This window comes from Capsicum annuum, chromosome 3 (genome assembly GCF_002878395.1).
Source record: "Capsicum annuum cultivar UCD-10X-F1 chromosome 3, UCD10Xv1.1, whole genome shotgun sequence".
Taxonomy (NCBI): Eukaryota; Viridiplantae; Streptophyta; class Magnoliopsida; order Solanales; family Solanaceae; genus Capsicum; species Capsicum annuum.
The window spans coordinates 131723241-131740691 of record NC_061113.1 but is presented as its reverse complement, the minus strand read 5'-3'; the positions used below and the strand labels follow the sequence as shown (position 1 = coordinate 131740691).

Sequence of the window (17451 nt, the reverse complement as noted above, 5' to 3'; positions counted from 1 at the left end):
CACCGTATCAAATAACGTAAAATTCACAAGTGGATATATGTTTACTATAGTTGGACGAGCAGTCTTTTGGCAATCGTCCAAATAGACATGTATTGCTCACTCTATAATGGAATCTGAATTTATCGCATTAGATAAAGCCGATGAAGAAACTAAATGGCTCCAGCATTTCTTTAAAGATATTCCTTATTATCTCAAACCATTGGCACTAGTATGGATACACTGTGATAGCCAAGCGGCGAGAGGTAGGACAGAGAGCACGATACATAACGGTAAATCTTATCATATAAAATGGAGACATAATATCGTTAGAGAATTACTCTTTAGTGGAATTGTTACTATTGACTATGTGAAGTCAAAGGATAATGTATCGGATTTACTTACAAAAGGCCTATCTAGAGAGGGAGTTGAGAGAACATCAAAGGGAATGGGTTTACGACCTAGGACAAGTCAGCATGGCGATAACTCTACCTAGCAGACTGGAGATTCCAAGAGCTAGGTTTAAGGAGATCAAACAAAGTTGTTACTGACAGGTTCAACATTGTCAATATAGTCAACCCATTCTCATGATGTAGACAATATTTAGTAAACAAGGATAAGGCTTATGGTGTGAAGCCTATTAATGATTATCTAAATTTGGCAGATTTGATCAAATAGTTTAATCTATAGGATTGAACATTTAAAAATCACCTATGTAAGGGTGAAGTGGAAACCGCTTCAAGGAGAATGTTAGTAAAGGCCTATTCTCTAAGCTCTCATAAAACCAGGACGTGTTCATGGTTGAAACGAACAAAATCGTGAGAACCATAAATGATAAAAGGTTGGTTGGATGATATGTGTTGTCTAGGTGTACATTAAAGCTCGGTGATTCAAGGATATCAAATCTACTGATTGACTGAGTGCATCCGATGCATATTCACTACGAAAAGTTCAAAGGAAAATCCTCTTATCCAGATGCAATCAGTCTTTGCTAGCTGATTACATACTTGTCCATAAAGTTTTATAAAGAATAGTCATTCTCAATTTATGTGAAAGATTGTTGGGTTCAATAGGATGTGTGAATGGAAAATGGAGAGATTTTTTTAAGAGAAAGTGAGCCCACACTTAAAAGGAAAGTGTACTCACTAAAGAAAAGTATACTTCTCCCACACTGGTGGGAGAAAGTAGCTTTATTGTATTTTTATTAAGAAACACACCTTCAAGTGGATAGTGAGGCAAGAACCAAGAGGTGTCTCACACCGTCGTAGTCGTCGCTAGCTCGGCTCGGCTTCGGCTTCGACTTCGGATTTGGAAAATGATCGATGAGATTAATTTGTTAATTCAAAAATCCAACAAAAAATATTTTCTCCATGAACATACATGCAGAAATGCAGAAATGTAACTCAAAATAGGGGCGGATATACGCTAGCGAGTGTGAATTTTTGGGAACCCACACCCACTACCATAAGACATATAATTAAATGAGAAAAATTATCAAAAGGTGAGAACCCACAACAAACCTGATGGATGGCTCAGTGGTAGCAGGGAACCCATAGCTATGTATTTTTGGCACTTCAACGCGGGTTTAAATCTTCGTGGACGTGTTTTATTTTTTATCCTCTTTTCAACCCCTCTTTTTAGAAGGCTTTTCAGCCTATGCTTTTAAATAGGTAAGTTTTCCTTTTAACTCTTTTTAGCCCCTATTTTTAGAAGGCTTTTGAGCCTATGTTTTTAAAAAGGTAAAGTCAAAGACTTTTCCTTTTTTGATATATGTTTTTATGTTTTATTTTTCATTAATATTTGTTTATTTTTAAATTTTAAAATAAAATAAGAAATTGAGTTTTTTTAAGGTAAATCCTTTTCCTTTTTTGTTTCTAATAAACTACTCAGTTTTCTTTCCTTTTTTTTTTAGTTAAAACCTTTTTAAATGTTATAAATATTAAATCATACTGATAATCCAAACATAAAATTATTTTGCTCCTTAAGGCTAGAAACTTATTTTGAGTCATCTTCTAATTTTAAATTTTACGTAAGTACTTTTCTCCCACAATCTCTTATTTTATTTTTATTTTTCTCTTATTTTCTCGTATATTTATAATTATTTTTTTTAATGTGTTAAATTTGATAATTATTAATATTTTGTTGTAGCTTATTATTTGTTAGTTGTTACATTATTTTTTAAATTTAAATAGGTTTAAATTGTGAAGTTAGATCAAGATGATTATGAAATTTATCAAGCCTCAAATCACTTTTTTTTTGTTTAATTTTGCATTTTATTAATAATAATCATATAATGGACCAACCCATCTTACAACAAAACAACCTACCCCTATTTAACAAATTCGGCCCAACCCAAATACAAAAAATTAACAAGTAGAAAGAGTAGGGTTTCCAAAAACATTTTAGTTTCCTAATCCTCATCTCAACTCCACCGCCTTTTACACTAATACTTCCTTTCTCAAATCTGACCTTCTTTCTGCTGATGCTTTGGATGATCAAAATTGCAGCTCTTTCGGCTTGATTTCCTTTAGCCTTCAGCTTGTAAAAGTAAGTACTGAGTTCCCCTCGATTATTTACTCTTTGAATTTATCGTTCAGCTAAATAATGATATTCTCCTCTCTGTAGCTGTAATCTCCAATAGATGAGAGTATGAAAAGATTTTTGTGCAACTAAGAAAAATAAGAAAAATCTGGTTTGCTGAAATATGCTATAATAGCTGAGTAGACTACCCTCTTCTTGATTCCCTTCGTATTTTATGATCTGTTTAGATTAACTTCACCTTTTCTTGCTATTAATCCATAGATGTTGTAGATCTGATGAATTGCTTGGATCCACAAATATACAACTAATCGCCTTCATCTCAAGTTTATAAAGCTCCATCTGACCCCTCTACCCTTCCATGATGCTGAGAAATCTTTTTGTTGAATGGAATGGCTTATGAGTAGTACATGTAATTTTTTTTAATGCTGCCAACTTCTGTACATAAATTGCATGTAAACTCTTAAGCTTGATTATCCTCCTGTCCGTTTTCATTTAGCTTGTATGATCCTCATGTATGAACTTTGCCATTTGTCATTGTTTAATATGGCTTTTCCTCTTTAGATTCTCCTTGAGTAAGTTCTCCTTCACATACTAAAATTTTCGACAATGTCAATCTTTCTCAATCATCACATAAAGATAAAATATTAAATTTGGATTTTCTTGAATCTGATCCTGCTAAAATAAAATAAATTTCAGAATATCCTCCTAATCAACGTGATAGAGTAAGGAGATATTACATTTAAAAAGGGACCTACAGACCCGGTGAGCATTTTATTTTTTCAATAACAGATTGTGATGGAAAATCATGTCATTTAAATTCTGATTGGTTTGATACTTTGTATTCGGGATGGTTAGAATATAGTATTGAAAAAGATGCAGTTTTTTGCTTATGTTGTTACTTTTTTAAAAATGAGATTGGTGGATACGAAAAAAGAGTCGGTGATTCTTTTACTATAGAAGGCTTCAGAAGTTGTAAAGGGATTGAACGACTTAATAAGCATGTGGGTGATGTAAATAGTGTTCACAATCGATATTTAAAGATGATGCTTGATTTAAATAATCAAGCATAATCTATATTAGCTTCTTTTGACAAGTAATTTGAGAAAACTAAAAGTGAATATCGAGTTCGTCTGAAAGCTTCCATTGATATTGGAAGATATCTTTTGAAAGAAGGATTCATTTTTCGAGGTCATGAAGAGTGAAGCTTCTACAAAAAGAGGAAACTTTTTAGATCTTTTAAAATGGTACACGGATAGGAAGGAAGATGTGAAAGAATTTGTGTGAGAAAATATTCCACAAAATGATATCATGATTTGTCTAATTATTCAAAAAGACATTGTGAATTCTTGTGCTAAAGAAACGTTGAAAGCAATTGTTGAAGACTTAAACAGAGATTACTTTGGAATATTAGTTGATGAGTCTAAGAATGTCTCTCATAAAGAACAAATGACCCTTGTTCTGCGATATGCAAACAAAGAGGGTAAGCTTATTGAGCAATTTCTTAGTGTTATTCATGTTAAAGATACATCTGCACGGTCACTGAAAGATGCAATATGTTCTTTGCTTTTAGATCATAATTTGAGTTCTTCTCATATTCGGAGAAAAGGTTATGATAGAGCTAGTAACATGCAGAGAGAACTCAATGGTCTTAAAACTTTGATTATGAAAGATACTCCTTCGGTATATAGTGTACATTGCTTTGCTCATCAATTACAATTGACTCTTGTAGCTGTTGCAAAGAAGCATCACGAGGTAGATCAATTTTTTGATATGCTCACTAACGTTTTGAATGTTGTTGGAGGATCTTTTAAGCGCAGGGAGATGCTTAGAGATGATCAAATAAAAAAATTAAAAGAATTATTAATGCTCGGTGAAGTTTATACAAGAAGTGGATTGAATCAAGAACTTGGACTTTAAGGGTCGGTGAAGTTTATACAAGAAGTGGATTGAATCAAGAACTTGGACTTCAAAAGGCAGGAGATACTTGTTGGAGTTCTCATTTTAAAATAGTACGTAACTTTATTAAATTATTCTCCTCAATTATTCATGTACTAGGAGTTCTTGCTAAGGAGAGTTCAAATTACCAAGAGAAATCATTTGCAAAGAGTTTAGTAAATGACATAAGATCTTATGGGTTTGTGTATATGTTGCATTTGAAGTTAAAAGTGTTGGCAATTACACATGATGTGAATATGGCTTAGCAAAGAAAAGATCAATATATCGTTACTGCTATGAACCTTATTTGTTTCACAAAGAGACAATTACAATCTATGAGAGATTCTAAATGGGATTCTTTGGTAAATGATATTTCTTTGTTTTGTGCCAAACATGATATTGTGATTCCCGAAATAAATAAGAATTATGCTCTTGGAAAGTCAAAGCATAAGAGTTCAAGTACTACATATTCTCATCATTTGTGTGTTAAAAATTTTAATGTTGTTATTGATTTGTAACTTGCTGAGCTTAACAGTCATTTTGATGAAGTGAATACTAATCTACTTCTTGGTATGGCTAGTTTGAGTCTAGATAACTCTTTTATAAATTATGATAAAAATAGAATTATAAAATTTGCTACCTATTATCAGGATGAGTTTAGTGCTTCCATGCTTGAGGATCTTAGTTTTGAGCTTGATAATTATATTGACTATGTGCGACAAGAGAATAATGATTTCTCTAACTTGAAAAGATGTGGGGATCTTTCAGAGATATTGGTGAAAACAACTTTGCACTAGACTTGGAGACTTACTTATTTGCTTGTGAATTTGAGTTTGATATTACCTATGGCGACTGCAACTGTGGAAAGAGCTTTTACTTCGATGAAATTTATTAAGAATGACCTGCATAGCAGAATTGGTAATGAGTTTTTGAATGATTGTTTAGTTTGTTATATAGAGGATAAGGTATTTAAAACTATACCTAATGAAGCGATCATTGATCATTTTCTAAACATGACAAGTCGTCGAGTACAATTAGAATGATAATGTTTTTAAATATGTCGTGTTTAACGGGTTGTTGCTTTTAGATTATATATTAAAAACATTTGATTATTCATTTTTTTACAAATTATTTTTGCATATTAATTTATTTTATTAGGAATCCGCAAGTTTAAAATCCTGGATTCACCTCTGACTCGAAAGGGATGCAACCCTTCGAGGAAATGACATACTATTTTGAAAAGAGGGTGACTGTTTGATCGGATGTGACTATTCAAAAAAGACACACTATTTTGGAATGAACAAACATGACTGTTTCGAAGTGATACACTTTTACGATGAACCATTGCTTTCTTACCGAAGGGGCACTTGATGGCTATAAATACCTGCATTTTTTCCTCAGGTAGTATGGAATTTACAAACTGAAAAAAACACTCTTCTACTTCTAAAAACTCTTTGTGATCATCTGCCGTTGAGTGTGTTCGAATAATCAGAAGGTTTGAGGTACCACTACATTCTGATTGTGAGCCGTTTTATCTTGGGAGGAAAACTTCTGCAACCTCGGGTACTTGAGGGGAATTAATTCCTAAAGGACACTCCATGAAATCGGAGGACTTGACTCTACTTCTACTTCATCTTGTTTCTTTTAAATAACATACTTCTTTGATAGTTCTTGTTGAACTTGTGTTAAAAGTGTTAACACTTCATAGGTGTTTTTGAAACAATCTTAGAACTTGTGTGAGTGTTTGTACAAACATACATATTGCGTATCCATAAATAACAATAACATGTGTATATAAGTTAACCGTTTTAATGATATCTGAGGAAATGAATCAATCTAATAATTATCCAAGATTGTACCTTATTAATGTGTAATCAATGAATCCCTTAATTATGTGAATTTTCCAAAAAGTTTACTCCTAAATGAAAATTTACCAAGTAAATCACCTAAAAAAATTTAAAATCAAAGGAAAAACACCCTAATAAAATAAAGGGACATAAAAAATTTTAAAACAAAAAAAAAAGACTCGTATAAAAGAAAACATAGCAACAATAATGTATAAAATATATTCTTATACATAACATGCTTATGTATAATGTAAATATAGTGAAAACATAACTGCATAATGTATAAGGTAAATATATACATAAAAAGGTAATATGGAATGTATAACATAAGAAGTAGCATCAATAAATTGTATACTTATACATAACATGCCTATAAGGTGAAAAATAACTGTAGGGAAAAATTTGAAAAATGGGTCAAATCATATAAATTGCATAACACAGACAATCATTATACATAATCCTTACACATATAAGATGAGAATGCGTCAAGTCATATACATACCACTGACACCCCTTCTACATAACCCTTGCATGTATAAATAGCAGAAGGGTCAACCATATACATTGTGTATCAATGTATATGGAGTAGAAATTACAACAGATCTCCAAAAGAGGTGCGTCTTTATCCTTATACATAATATAGTTATGTATAACAATATATAAGAGTGCATAAAATTGAGAAAAAAATACAGATTAAAAAGCAAATCACAAAACCTTTGGAAGCTGAGGTCGTCCTAATATTGAGAATTAAGCACATACAACAAAAAGATCATAGATATATGAAGAAGATGATTGAAAAAATAAACAAACAGCTAGATATCTTAAAGTTGAAACCGTAAAGTTGAAAAAAAAAACCTCAAAATAAATTGAAGAAGATGATGAAGTTGATGAGATATTTTTTGTAATTTGAAATCTTGAAACCGTCAGATAATGCTAGCTTGATTTTAGACATATATTGTGGAGAATTAATCGATCTAAAAGAGACGTTTTGCTATGTATGAGGGTTTTGGAGAGAGAAAGTATATAAATAAAATATTTATAATTAGTTTTGTCAAATAAAATTTTATGTAATAATTGTAACTTAAGATGTATATTTATGTAAATTTTAATAAATATTAATTATTGTAAAAGTAATGTTATTCTTTACTTAGAAATTAGCAAAATTAAAGTAGGCTTTCCTCTTCGTAACTCTCAAAAGGTGAAAAGTTGATGGAGTGAATTGCATTCAATGATTTAGTATATACCACATTCACGTTAGCAATAATTGCATATAATGACCAACATGGGTTTTGTGGTATGGTGGATGAGGCTGCTTCACTCTTAACCAGAGGTCGAGGGTTCGACCTTGCATATGAAGAAAGCTCTGTTGGGAGCGCTGCCACCTTAATGGGCCCTGCAACGCGCGATCCAGATTAGTCGGGGCTCCAATGCGGCCACCCGACACCAAATGGGAAACCAAAAAGAAAAAAATATATAAATGCAGTGGGGAAGCTAGAAATTTGGCGAAGAATGTGTAAATTTTATTCTCAACTATATTAAAGATGTGCAAAATTAAATGTAAACTCATAATGGTTAATATTTAACCTATATTTACAACATAACTTTCCAGTGACGAGTGTGCCGTCTGACCACCCTTTGCTGAAGGTGGATCCGCCCCTGTATAAACATAAAACAAAATACTTCATCCGCTAATCTTTACTTGTCCACTTTTCTATCTTGAAATCTCTAATAATACTTGTGCAGTCAATAAAATCAATGGATAATTTACTTATTTTTACCCATTTTTCTCTTAGCATTAAATACGATTTGTTATCTAATGCATTTTTCAAAACAATAAATTTATTATATTCAAGGGGTAATATGATAAAATTACCAGCCCCCTATCATTTATTGCCTTTTAATTGGTGTGAAAATAGAAAAGTGTACAAATAAAGATGGTTGGAGGAGTGGTTCATAATAAGTACATGGATGGAATGATCTTTCAATAAATTACTCAATTAATGAAGAAACCTATCGTTCAATAAATTAACGAGAAAACACATTCAAGTACATGGATGGAATGATCATCGTATTTGGATGCAATGAATAACTTTACGTAAGTTATACGTTCTTGATCAATTTTTTATTTGATTTGCAAGTAAAGACTGTTTTACAGAAATTGAGATGATACAATAACTGAATCTCTAATAAACATAAGTCTTTTGTCCAGGAACAAAATATAAGACTTTAAGCTTTCTGACTGCATTCATGGCAACGGATGGAGGAGACAAGGAAACTTATGATCATATACACCAAAAATGAGAAAAAAGAAAAAAGAAGAAAAGCCAAGAAGAAGAGATGCACTATGGATCTTGTCAGTTGATGACCCATTGAAAGTTTGTTATTCTTTTGATTTACGGGGAAAACTTTATCGGGGAACTTGTGAAATACAAACGTATATAATAATTTAGGGGTGTCAAATGGGTGGGTTGAGTTGAGATTTAAAATATTAGAATTGGATATCGGATTGGGTCATGACCCGCTCAAATTCACTTTGGATTGAAATAGATTGGGTTGAAATGGATCAAAATCAGGTTGAGTCTTGATCCGCCCAATTTAACCCGCTTAATCTAAAAAATATTAACATATTAATATTTACGTCTTGTAATGAAAATAAATTTGAATGAATTTAAAAAGTTGGGTGGGTGGGATAAGAATATTTTTAAAAAAATTTAATCTTTTAAAAAATAAAATTGATTTTTTAGGGAGGGGTGTGGGGTAAGGGGTCGGGGGTAGGAGGGGTGGGTTTTAGGATGGAGGTTGAGGTAAAAAAAAAATTAAAAGAAATTTATTTTTTAAAAAAAAATAAATATTTTTTTCTTAAAAAAAAAAATTTGGGAGCGAGCAGGGGTGTAGGGGTGTGGGTGTGGTGGGTAGGGGTTAGGAAAGGATGGGGATTGAGGTAAGAGTTTAAAAAAAAAAGTTAAATTTATTTTTTTTTTTAAAAAAAAATATACGTTTTTTTTTTTAGGGGATATATCGTATAGGGGAGGAGGCTGTGAGGGTGTAGGGAGTAGGGAGAGATGGGGTTAGGGTAAGATTATTTTTATTTCTTAAAAAAAAAAATATTTCTTAAAAAACTTGGGTTTTCAATATTACAAAAAATCTCAACTCCCTAAATATATTACAAAAATTCCAACATATACACAGAAAGTTATATATATGTTGGTTATGTTATGTATATTAATAGGGAGAGAGAATAAAATAATTAAAAAAGTGAAAGAGAGTATAATTACTTCCAAAAGAGTTGGTATATATGTTATTTATACAATAATTTATTTAAGTTAGGTGGGGTGGGGTAGGGTAAGTTGGCTTATGGTGGGGTTGGGCTAATGTGGGGTGACGCGAGGTTGCTGATTTTGAGAATGGGAGGACACATTGTCACTTTTTTTTCCTACTTTCATTAAGAAAATAATTTTTTTACTAAACGGGTTAAAGTAGAGATTGATTGGGCTCATTTAAACCTAATTTGAAAATGGGTTGAGACTTAATGGATTGAGATTACCCAATAGCAAATTATCTTGAACCCAACCCATTAAATTTTAAACGAATTGGACGAGTCAACTCAATTTGGGTTCATTTTGACAAACCTAGTATATATATAATTTAAAAATTGAAAACTTATGATGTATCATTCATTTTCTTTTTAAGGGGAATGAAGATTGACTTGATTTATGAATAAAGCATTCGGTTGGTCATGAACTCATGATGTGATCGAAAGCTGTATTACTTTGATTTTCAGTTTTCATATATAACTATTACAATTTTCATGGGGTAAATACTTTTATTTTAGATTAAACACATCGATAGATCCCTCAAGTTGGCACGATACTTCACTTTGACATTTAAAATAGACATTTATTTTAAGCACCTAAAGTAGCCAAAAATTTTGGCACTTTGACACCTTATCAGTTCATGCCAAAGTGACGTTATCTTTCTCTCTATATATATATTCAAGCTTGTATTTACTTCTAAACTAAAATACTACATCATTAAAGTAACATCAAATTTATAAGTTTATGATTTCAAATTACGTTTTAGTATATTTTGATGATGACAGTTTGGAACTTTAGTTGGATCATCGGGTTCAAAAAAAACACCCCTATTTTTTACTTTGAGAGTAAAAATTCTTAAGCAGGCCAATTTTTCTGAAACTAACAGTAAGTATCAGCATAAATATTAACAAATCATTTAATCAAACAAAATAAACATCCAATATGATTCTGAAAACACATAAATTTTACTGATTATTTATGAAATTAGTAAAACTTTCAATTATCGTCCAAAGCTCTAAAACAACAAAAAGTTGTATTGTAAGTGGCAAGTGGTCTGGCTGACAGTATCTGAGATTCAGCAAACTCTGATTAAAAAAAAATACTAGAGCATACATATAATAAAGAATTTGACTATTCAATCCAAGCCTCACATATTGATTCTACACACGACTCTCTAAGTAATGGTATTGTTATTCATTACTATTAAACTTCCTTCCAATTAATCTGGGAATTCTTCCTATATATACTCAGAAGAACATGGTCTTCAGGACCAACAGAAGAATCACCACAGACGTCACAAACAACTCTGCCATGAATTTCTCCAGTCCAACCTCTTACTTGTAGGGTAAAATTTGTAATTACACGCAGGTAAACTACCAGCAATAATAACTTCCTCCGAGGCTCCATTTTTTTCTCGTCTAAAAAAAGGAAGAAAGGCTCAGTGGTTTCTTGATTTCATTTTTGAGAGATGGTTGATCCGGTATATGAACCCGGTTCACTATCAAGTCGTCGGTGACTCGGTGCTTTTGGAGTGGGTGAATTAAGGACATTTCCGATCCACTCTATTTTCCCCTCTAAACTCTAGTTAGAGTGGAAAAATAAAGGGTGCAATTTCAATCACCTTCTAAATTTCTCTAAACTCTATATACAAAGAGGAGTAGATGTTTGATAACTTAAATCTTTATATTTATATCAAAAAATAATCAAAAATGCCTTTGAACTATTTAAAATGGATTAAAAATATTCTTAGTTTGTTTTTTAGCTCAAAAATACTCCTCTGTTTATTTTTTTGACTAAAAAATATCCCTCCATTATTTTTTGGCTCAAAAGTACTCTTCCTTCTAACGAAATGTAACCAATCGCACCACGTTGATAAAGAAAACCATTTGACCGGTCCACGTCAGCATAATCATTCCACTTAATCCATCTAACCATCATCCCATTTTATCTATTTAAGAATCCACCTCAACTCATATTAAAAAAAAAAAACCCAAAAGGCAAAATTAAATTCTTCAATGTTTTTTCCTTAAATCATCTCTTTCACTGCCTTCCATTCCATTATTAACATTTTCGAAGTTATGAGATTTACTCAAGTAATTTTTGACCTCATCAACTTGTGGTTGTCCTACATTGCTATTAAACTTTCTCTCTACAAATTTAAATCTTGCCTCCGAATTTCCATTCCTCTTACTGCAATCAAGTTCCTTATTAGCAAATTCAGATAGGACATCCAATAGCAATCCGAGTACTTAGAAATTAGCTCGACTATTTTAGGATCCAATTATCTAGGGTCGACTCGATTCTTTCGGGTCAACAATTTGAGGACCCAATTATTTCCTCATTTTGGTCTTGATCGATGTTGAATTTCTGAACCCATCACATGAAAAATAAACAACCAAATTCTTCAATTCTTTTCCTCTTGGGTCGGGTATTTTAAATATGGTTGGGTTGGATATTTTAAATAGACAAAATTGGGTTGATTGTTAAATAGATTAAATGGGGCAATTTTTCACGTGTATGCTGATGTGGATTGGCCAAGTAACCTTTTTTTGTTTTTTTATCTATGTAGCATGCTTGGTGGCATTCCGTTAGAAAGAAGGGTATTTTGAGCCAAAAAAATTAATTGAGAGGTATTTTGAGCCAAAAAACAAACATAGGGATATTTTTTAGCCAAAAAACAAACGAAGGGTCTGTATATATATATATATATATATATATATATACCATCTATAATAAGTGGGGATAAGCAGGCACGTCTTCTTCATGTCTGCTTGTGCTGCCTGATTCAGCTGCTTCAATCGTAATTTTACTATATTACCCCTAATTAAGTACTATAGGTTATTTGAGTATTAAAATTTATAATATTTAATAAAAAATATAGAATAGACATAAAATAATAAATTAATATTTAGTTTTTTAAATTAACTTGAGTCGAATATGAGGCTCATTTATGCTTTTTTTCACAAGTATTTTTTATAGTAATTTTATTATATCACTTCTAATTAGTTATTATAAGTCATTTAAGACATGTCTTCTTCGCTGCTTCAATCGTGATTTTATTATATCAACTCTAATTAATTGCTACAGGTTAAAAATTTATAATATTTAATAAAAGAATATAAAATAGACATAAAATAATAAATTAATATTTATTTTTTAATATTAACTTGATGTCTTATATGAGGCTCATTTATGCCTTTTCCATAAGTATTTTTTACAGTAATTTTATTATATCACTTCTAATTAGTTGTTATAAGTCATTCAAGACATGTCTTCTTCGCTTCTTCAATCGTGATTTTATTATATGACCTCCTAATTAATTATTATGATCGCATTAGAAAATTAATAATATTTTCTAAATGGACACAACATGATATGTCAACATAAAACATTTGATTGACTGTCAAAGTTATATTAGTGCCACATAGGTTGACTTCCAAAATTATATAGTGTCACTTAAATTGGAATAGAAGAAAAAATATTATAAATCACAATAAAACATTTGATTGAATATCGAAATTATATAGCGCCATATAGGTTGACTTTCAAAATTATATCAGTGTCACTTAAATTGAAATAGAAGAAAAAGTATTAAAGAACGATAAATCACAATAATCAATGATTTAAATTTTTTTAAATATATAAAATATTTGGTTAACTCTCAAAATTATACCAGTGTCATTTAAATTGACATAGAAAAGAGGTATTATAAATCTCAATAAAAGTTTGAATTATTTTTAAAAAATAATTGGCTATCAACTTCACAAAAGTGTGAACAAGGAGAATAACATGTATTATTTAAAAATTGCATAAAAATATTATAAATTATGAAAATTAACAACTTAAAATATCTAAAATATGTTAAAAATATATTTGTCTAAATTCTATTTATGACACATAAATTGAGATAAAAAAATAACATATACGACCTTCGACATCTAGTTTTTAGGAGATGAGGATAAAAATGTTGGAATAAAATTTAAAATGTTATGAAATATAAAAGCAAGAATAAGAAAATATAAAGCAAAATCAAGAATAAATAGAGAGAAGAGGGAGTAATTCTTTGTTTCTTTTAAGGAGTGAGAGATCATCTTGAGTGAGAATATAATAAATAAACCATCTCTATTTATAAGGGAAAAAAACTTCTAGTTTTTGACTAAAAGATAAATACTTCAAATTTGGATAGATATCAACTAGATCTTATTAGACTTTGATAGACATTCACTATAATGTAAATACATTTATAACACTCCCTCTTGAATATCTAGATAGATAATGTGCCTCGTTAAAACCTTACTAGAAAAAATTCAGTGGAAAAAAAATCTAGTGAAGGAAAAAGAGTATGCATCTCTAACAATACGCATATAACCTGTCTCATTAAAAACCTTACAAGAAAAAACTAGTGGGACAAAATTTTGAAAGGGAAAAAGAGTACAACGCGTATTTGCTCCCCCTGATGAGAACATCAATGAACTTTTGCATCCCGATCTTGTGCACCATCTTCTTAAAAATTGTAATTGGAGGAGACTTGGTGAATAAAGCAGCCACATTGTCACTTGAATGAATCTGTTGCACGTTAATATCATCATTCTTTTGTAGCTCATGTATGTAGAAAAGCTTTGATGAAGTGTGTTTCGTTCTATCTCCTTTTATGAATCCTTCCTTGAGATGTGTCATGCATGCTGCATTATCTTTGTATAAAACTATAGGTACATTATCATATTTCAAACCATATTTTTCTTGAATGAGATGTATCATAGACCTCAACCATACACATTATCAGTTAGCTTCATGAATAACTATTATCTAAACATGGTTAGATGAGGTGGCTAGATAAACTGTTTTGTATATCTCCAAGATATGGCAGTACCCCCACATATGATCACACAACCTATTTGAGATCAAACTTTATGCGGGTTAGATAAGTACCCAACATCAGCATAGCCAACAAGATCGAGACTGCTAGCTTTAGAATAAAATAAGATCATGTGTTTGATCTCATTTTAATGTATCCTAATAGGAGCAGAACTATATCTTGCAAACAAATTAACTGAAAAGGTTATATCTGGCCTTTTAGTATTTGTAAGATACATTAGTACACCAATTGGACTAAGATATGGTACTTCAGGACCAATTCAATTCGGTATGTTTCGCATTTCAGCAAATAATTTTATTATTTTTGAAAACTCTCCAAGAGTTTCAATGATTTTCAAACCATCAATTTATCCCTTATAAGGATAATAAACAAGTTTCCCAGAAACTATATATGCTTCAGATATTTTGAATCCTTTAGGGATTTTCATATAGATTATTGTCAAGTGACAATATCCAACATGTCAAGTGTGACATCTTCAAGTGTCTAGACTGTAAATCAAATAAATTTTACGCTTACCAAAATGCGTCCTTTCAGGTCACTTGATAAATGTTTCTACGTTAGCATGCTTAAATAAACATAGAATTTAGATCCTCGTAATCTCTCACAATATTGCGTCAATATTGTATCAAAGATATCATCAATGATATATCATTTTTTTATCCGTTCAATATGTGACATAATATCTTAAGATCTCATCACTTCATTATTTTCAGGTACCTGAACCTTTCATAAAGTTTCATGAAGTGTTATGTCGTAGGCTCTTCAAGAGCACATAGCCTTTTTATTATGATTATTTGCTCCTTATTCTTTTTAAGGATTATTTCACTTGGAACCGATTAGTCTACCATGCTTCATGCATGCGTAGACTTTGTCCTTTAGGGACACAAAATAGGAGCACTTGCAGCTTAAATATGAGATGCTTTCGGCATTTGACTTGAATTATCTTTTGAATAAAGATCTGATGATAATTCCTAATATATTTCATAGCTACTTATAATCTCCCCCTTATGTTAGGAAAACTAACATACATCCTCTATCTTCTTTGAGGAATTTATCTTTGTGCATCATGGTATATTCATTAACCGTATACCGTACATCAAAACTATTAGATGAAATAGTTGATTCCTGACCTTGAACCAATTGAGAGGGAAAAAATAATCATAATTTATTATTCTAATGCATACAAGTGCTATTATATGCAACATATCATATTTCGGACCAACACATGAAGTATTGTTCTCATTAAAAATGGTTTAGCTATTTATTGAAGGCATTCAATGACAAACCATCATCATCAAGATGAATTATCTTGATTACATAATCTGAAAGTTATGGTCTTAACTCAATTTTATTGAGCAAGTAACTTTATGAATGTCAAACTACAGGTTGACAATGAATGTACATGTGAACATCTTATTGATGAATCTTTTCAAGATATCACATAATAGGTGAACGGGCCCTTATTCACCTTTTAAACTTTTCAGATTTTGAGGGATCCAATCCCAATATTAGTTGGCCCAACCAACATATGACAAGAACAAGCAACATTGAAAGTAATGAAGAATTTTCTAATTGTTTAATATATGTTCAATACTCAGTATGCACATCTTTGAATTGTCACAATTGTTCATGTCAATTTATGAACTTTTATACTAGTAAACTCCAAGTTTACTATGACATGTACTCTTTTCTTAAGTAAATTTCAGATTTACTATTACATAAATAAATTTTAGATTTACTACTTTTGAAGTAGAATTCAGAATAACTCTTCTCAATTATTCAGCCTCTTTCAGAGGTGAGTTGTGATACCATCACAATCAAGTTCACATTTGCATTAATAGGCTTCTCATTTCCCATAGGAATAGAATGTAATCCTGCCTTAAGCCTATCAAATTCTGATAGCTTATAACCTATTTCATGATATTGCTACTTCAGGAGCAAATCGAGACATACATATAATGTTGAGAATTTCTCTCTAACATATCTTATGATCATAACATACGTGTGAAAATCTCATCACTTTTGGTGATCATTATTATATTATCCCTTCACTTATCTTCTTTCAGATATATTATGTACTGCTATCACATTTATTTCAGAGAATGAATGCATGTGAAAATATCATCACTTTTCACCAAAAACACATTACTTTGCCTTAGCCATCATAATATCATCAATATGGTACATTGAAATTCAAACTCAATGTTTTATCCATATAAAGACGTCTCAGGCATAAATCGATGGGACTTGAACCCAACATCATATCATTAAAGTGCATCAACATATTGGGACTCAAATCTGATGTCTTAACCACATCAAATAATTATAAGCACAAATAAAATCCAATCATAACTATGACTTAGAAAATATTGCTAATAATGAAAATTTGTCGGTAAATCAATTACAAAAAAATCACTGCTTTGTTTAAGACGAGCAGCTACCAAGCTTTTCCCTTTTGTTCGTCGGCTTCCTGCTGTGTACTCGAACACAATCCTCAAAGATAAAAATAATTAGTACAAATATTACCAATATATAAACTTGAGAATTAGGACAAAACACCAAAATAATAATTCTAAAATTGTTAAAGAAATTCAGCACTGCAGACTTACTTGCCACATCGTATCACTAGTAAAGCTTGAGTTTTATCATGTCAAACGAATGATTCTCTGCTGCTAATTTGCAATGGTAACTTGTACACTTTTTTTTAATTCTCATAACAAGACTAACCGTAAAACGAGAAGGGTCTCATAAATTAAATCTAATCTCAGTTGGTTAGAGTATTTGGTTAGAGTATCGTACTGATAACGTGTTATAAAATATAAAAGCAACAATAAGAAAATATAAAGCTAGAACAAAAATAAATAGAGAGAAGCGAGAGTAATTCTTTATTTCTCTTGAGGAGTGAGAGATCATCTTGATTGAGAATACAATGAATAAAACTTCTCTATTTATAGGAAAAAAT

At 31.0% G+C, this 17451-nt stretch overlaps 1 protein-coding gene across 1 annotated transcript; it reads left to right on the top strand.

The window, feature by feature from the left end:
- The first annotated feature begins 3825 nt into the window (after window positions 1–3825).
- LOC107865352 (zinc finger MYM-type protein 1-like) lies at window positions 3826–4434 on the top strand. The gene has a single exon (XM_016711632.2). The coding sequence runs from the start codon at window positions 3826–3828 to the stop codon at window positions 4432–4434; it is 609 nt and encodes a 202-aa protein (XP_016567118.1).
- Window positions 4435–17451: the final 13017 nt, after the last annotated feature.

What these genes read in the sequence shown, in the direction of transcription:
- LOC107865352 (XM_016711632.2), top strand. Translation starts at nt 3,826, where the DNA reads ATGATTTGTCTAATTATTCAAAAAGACATTGTGAATTCTTGTGCTAAA.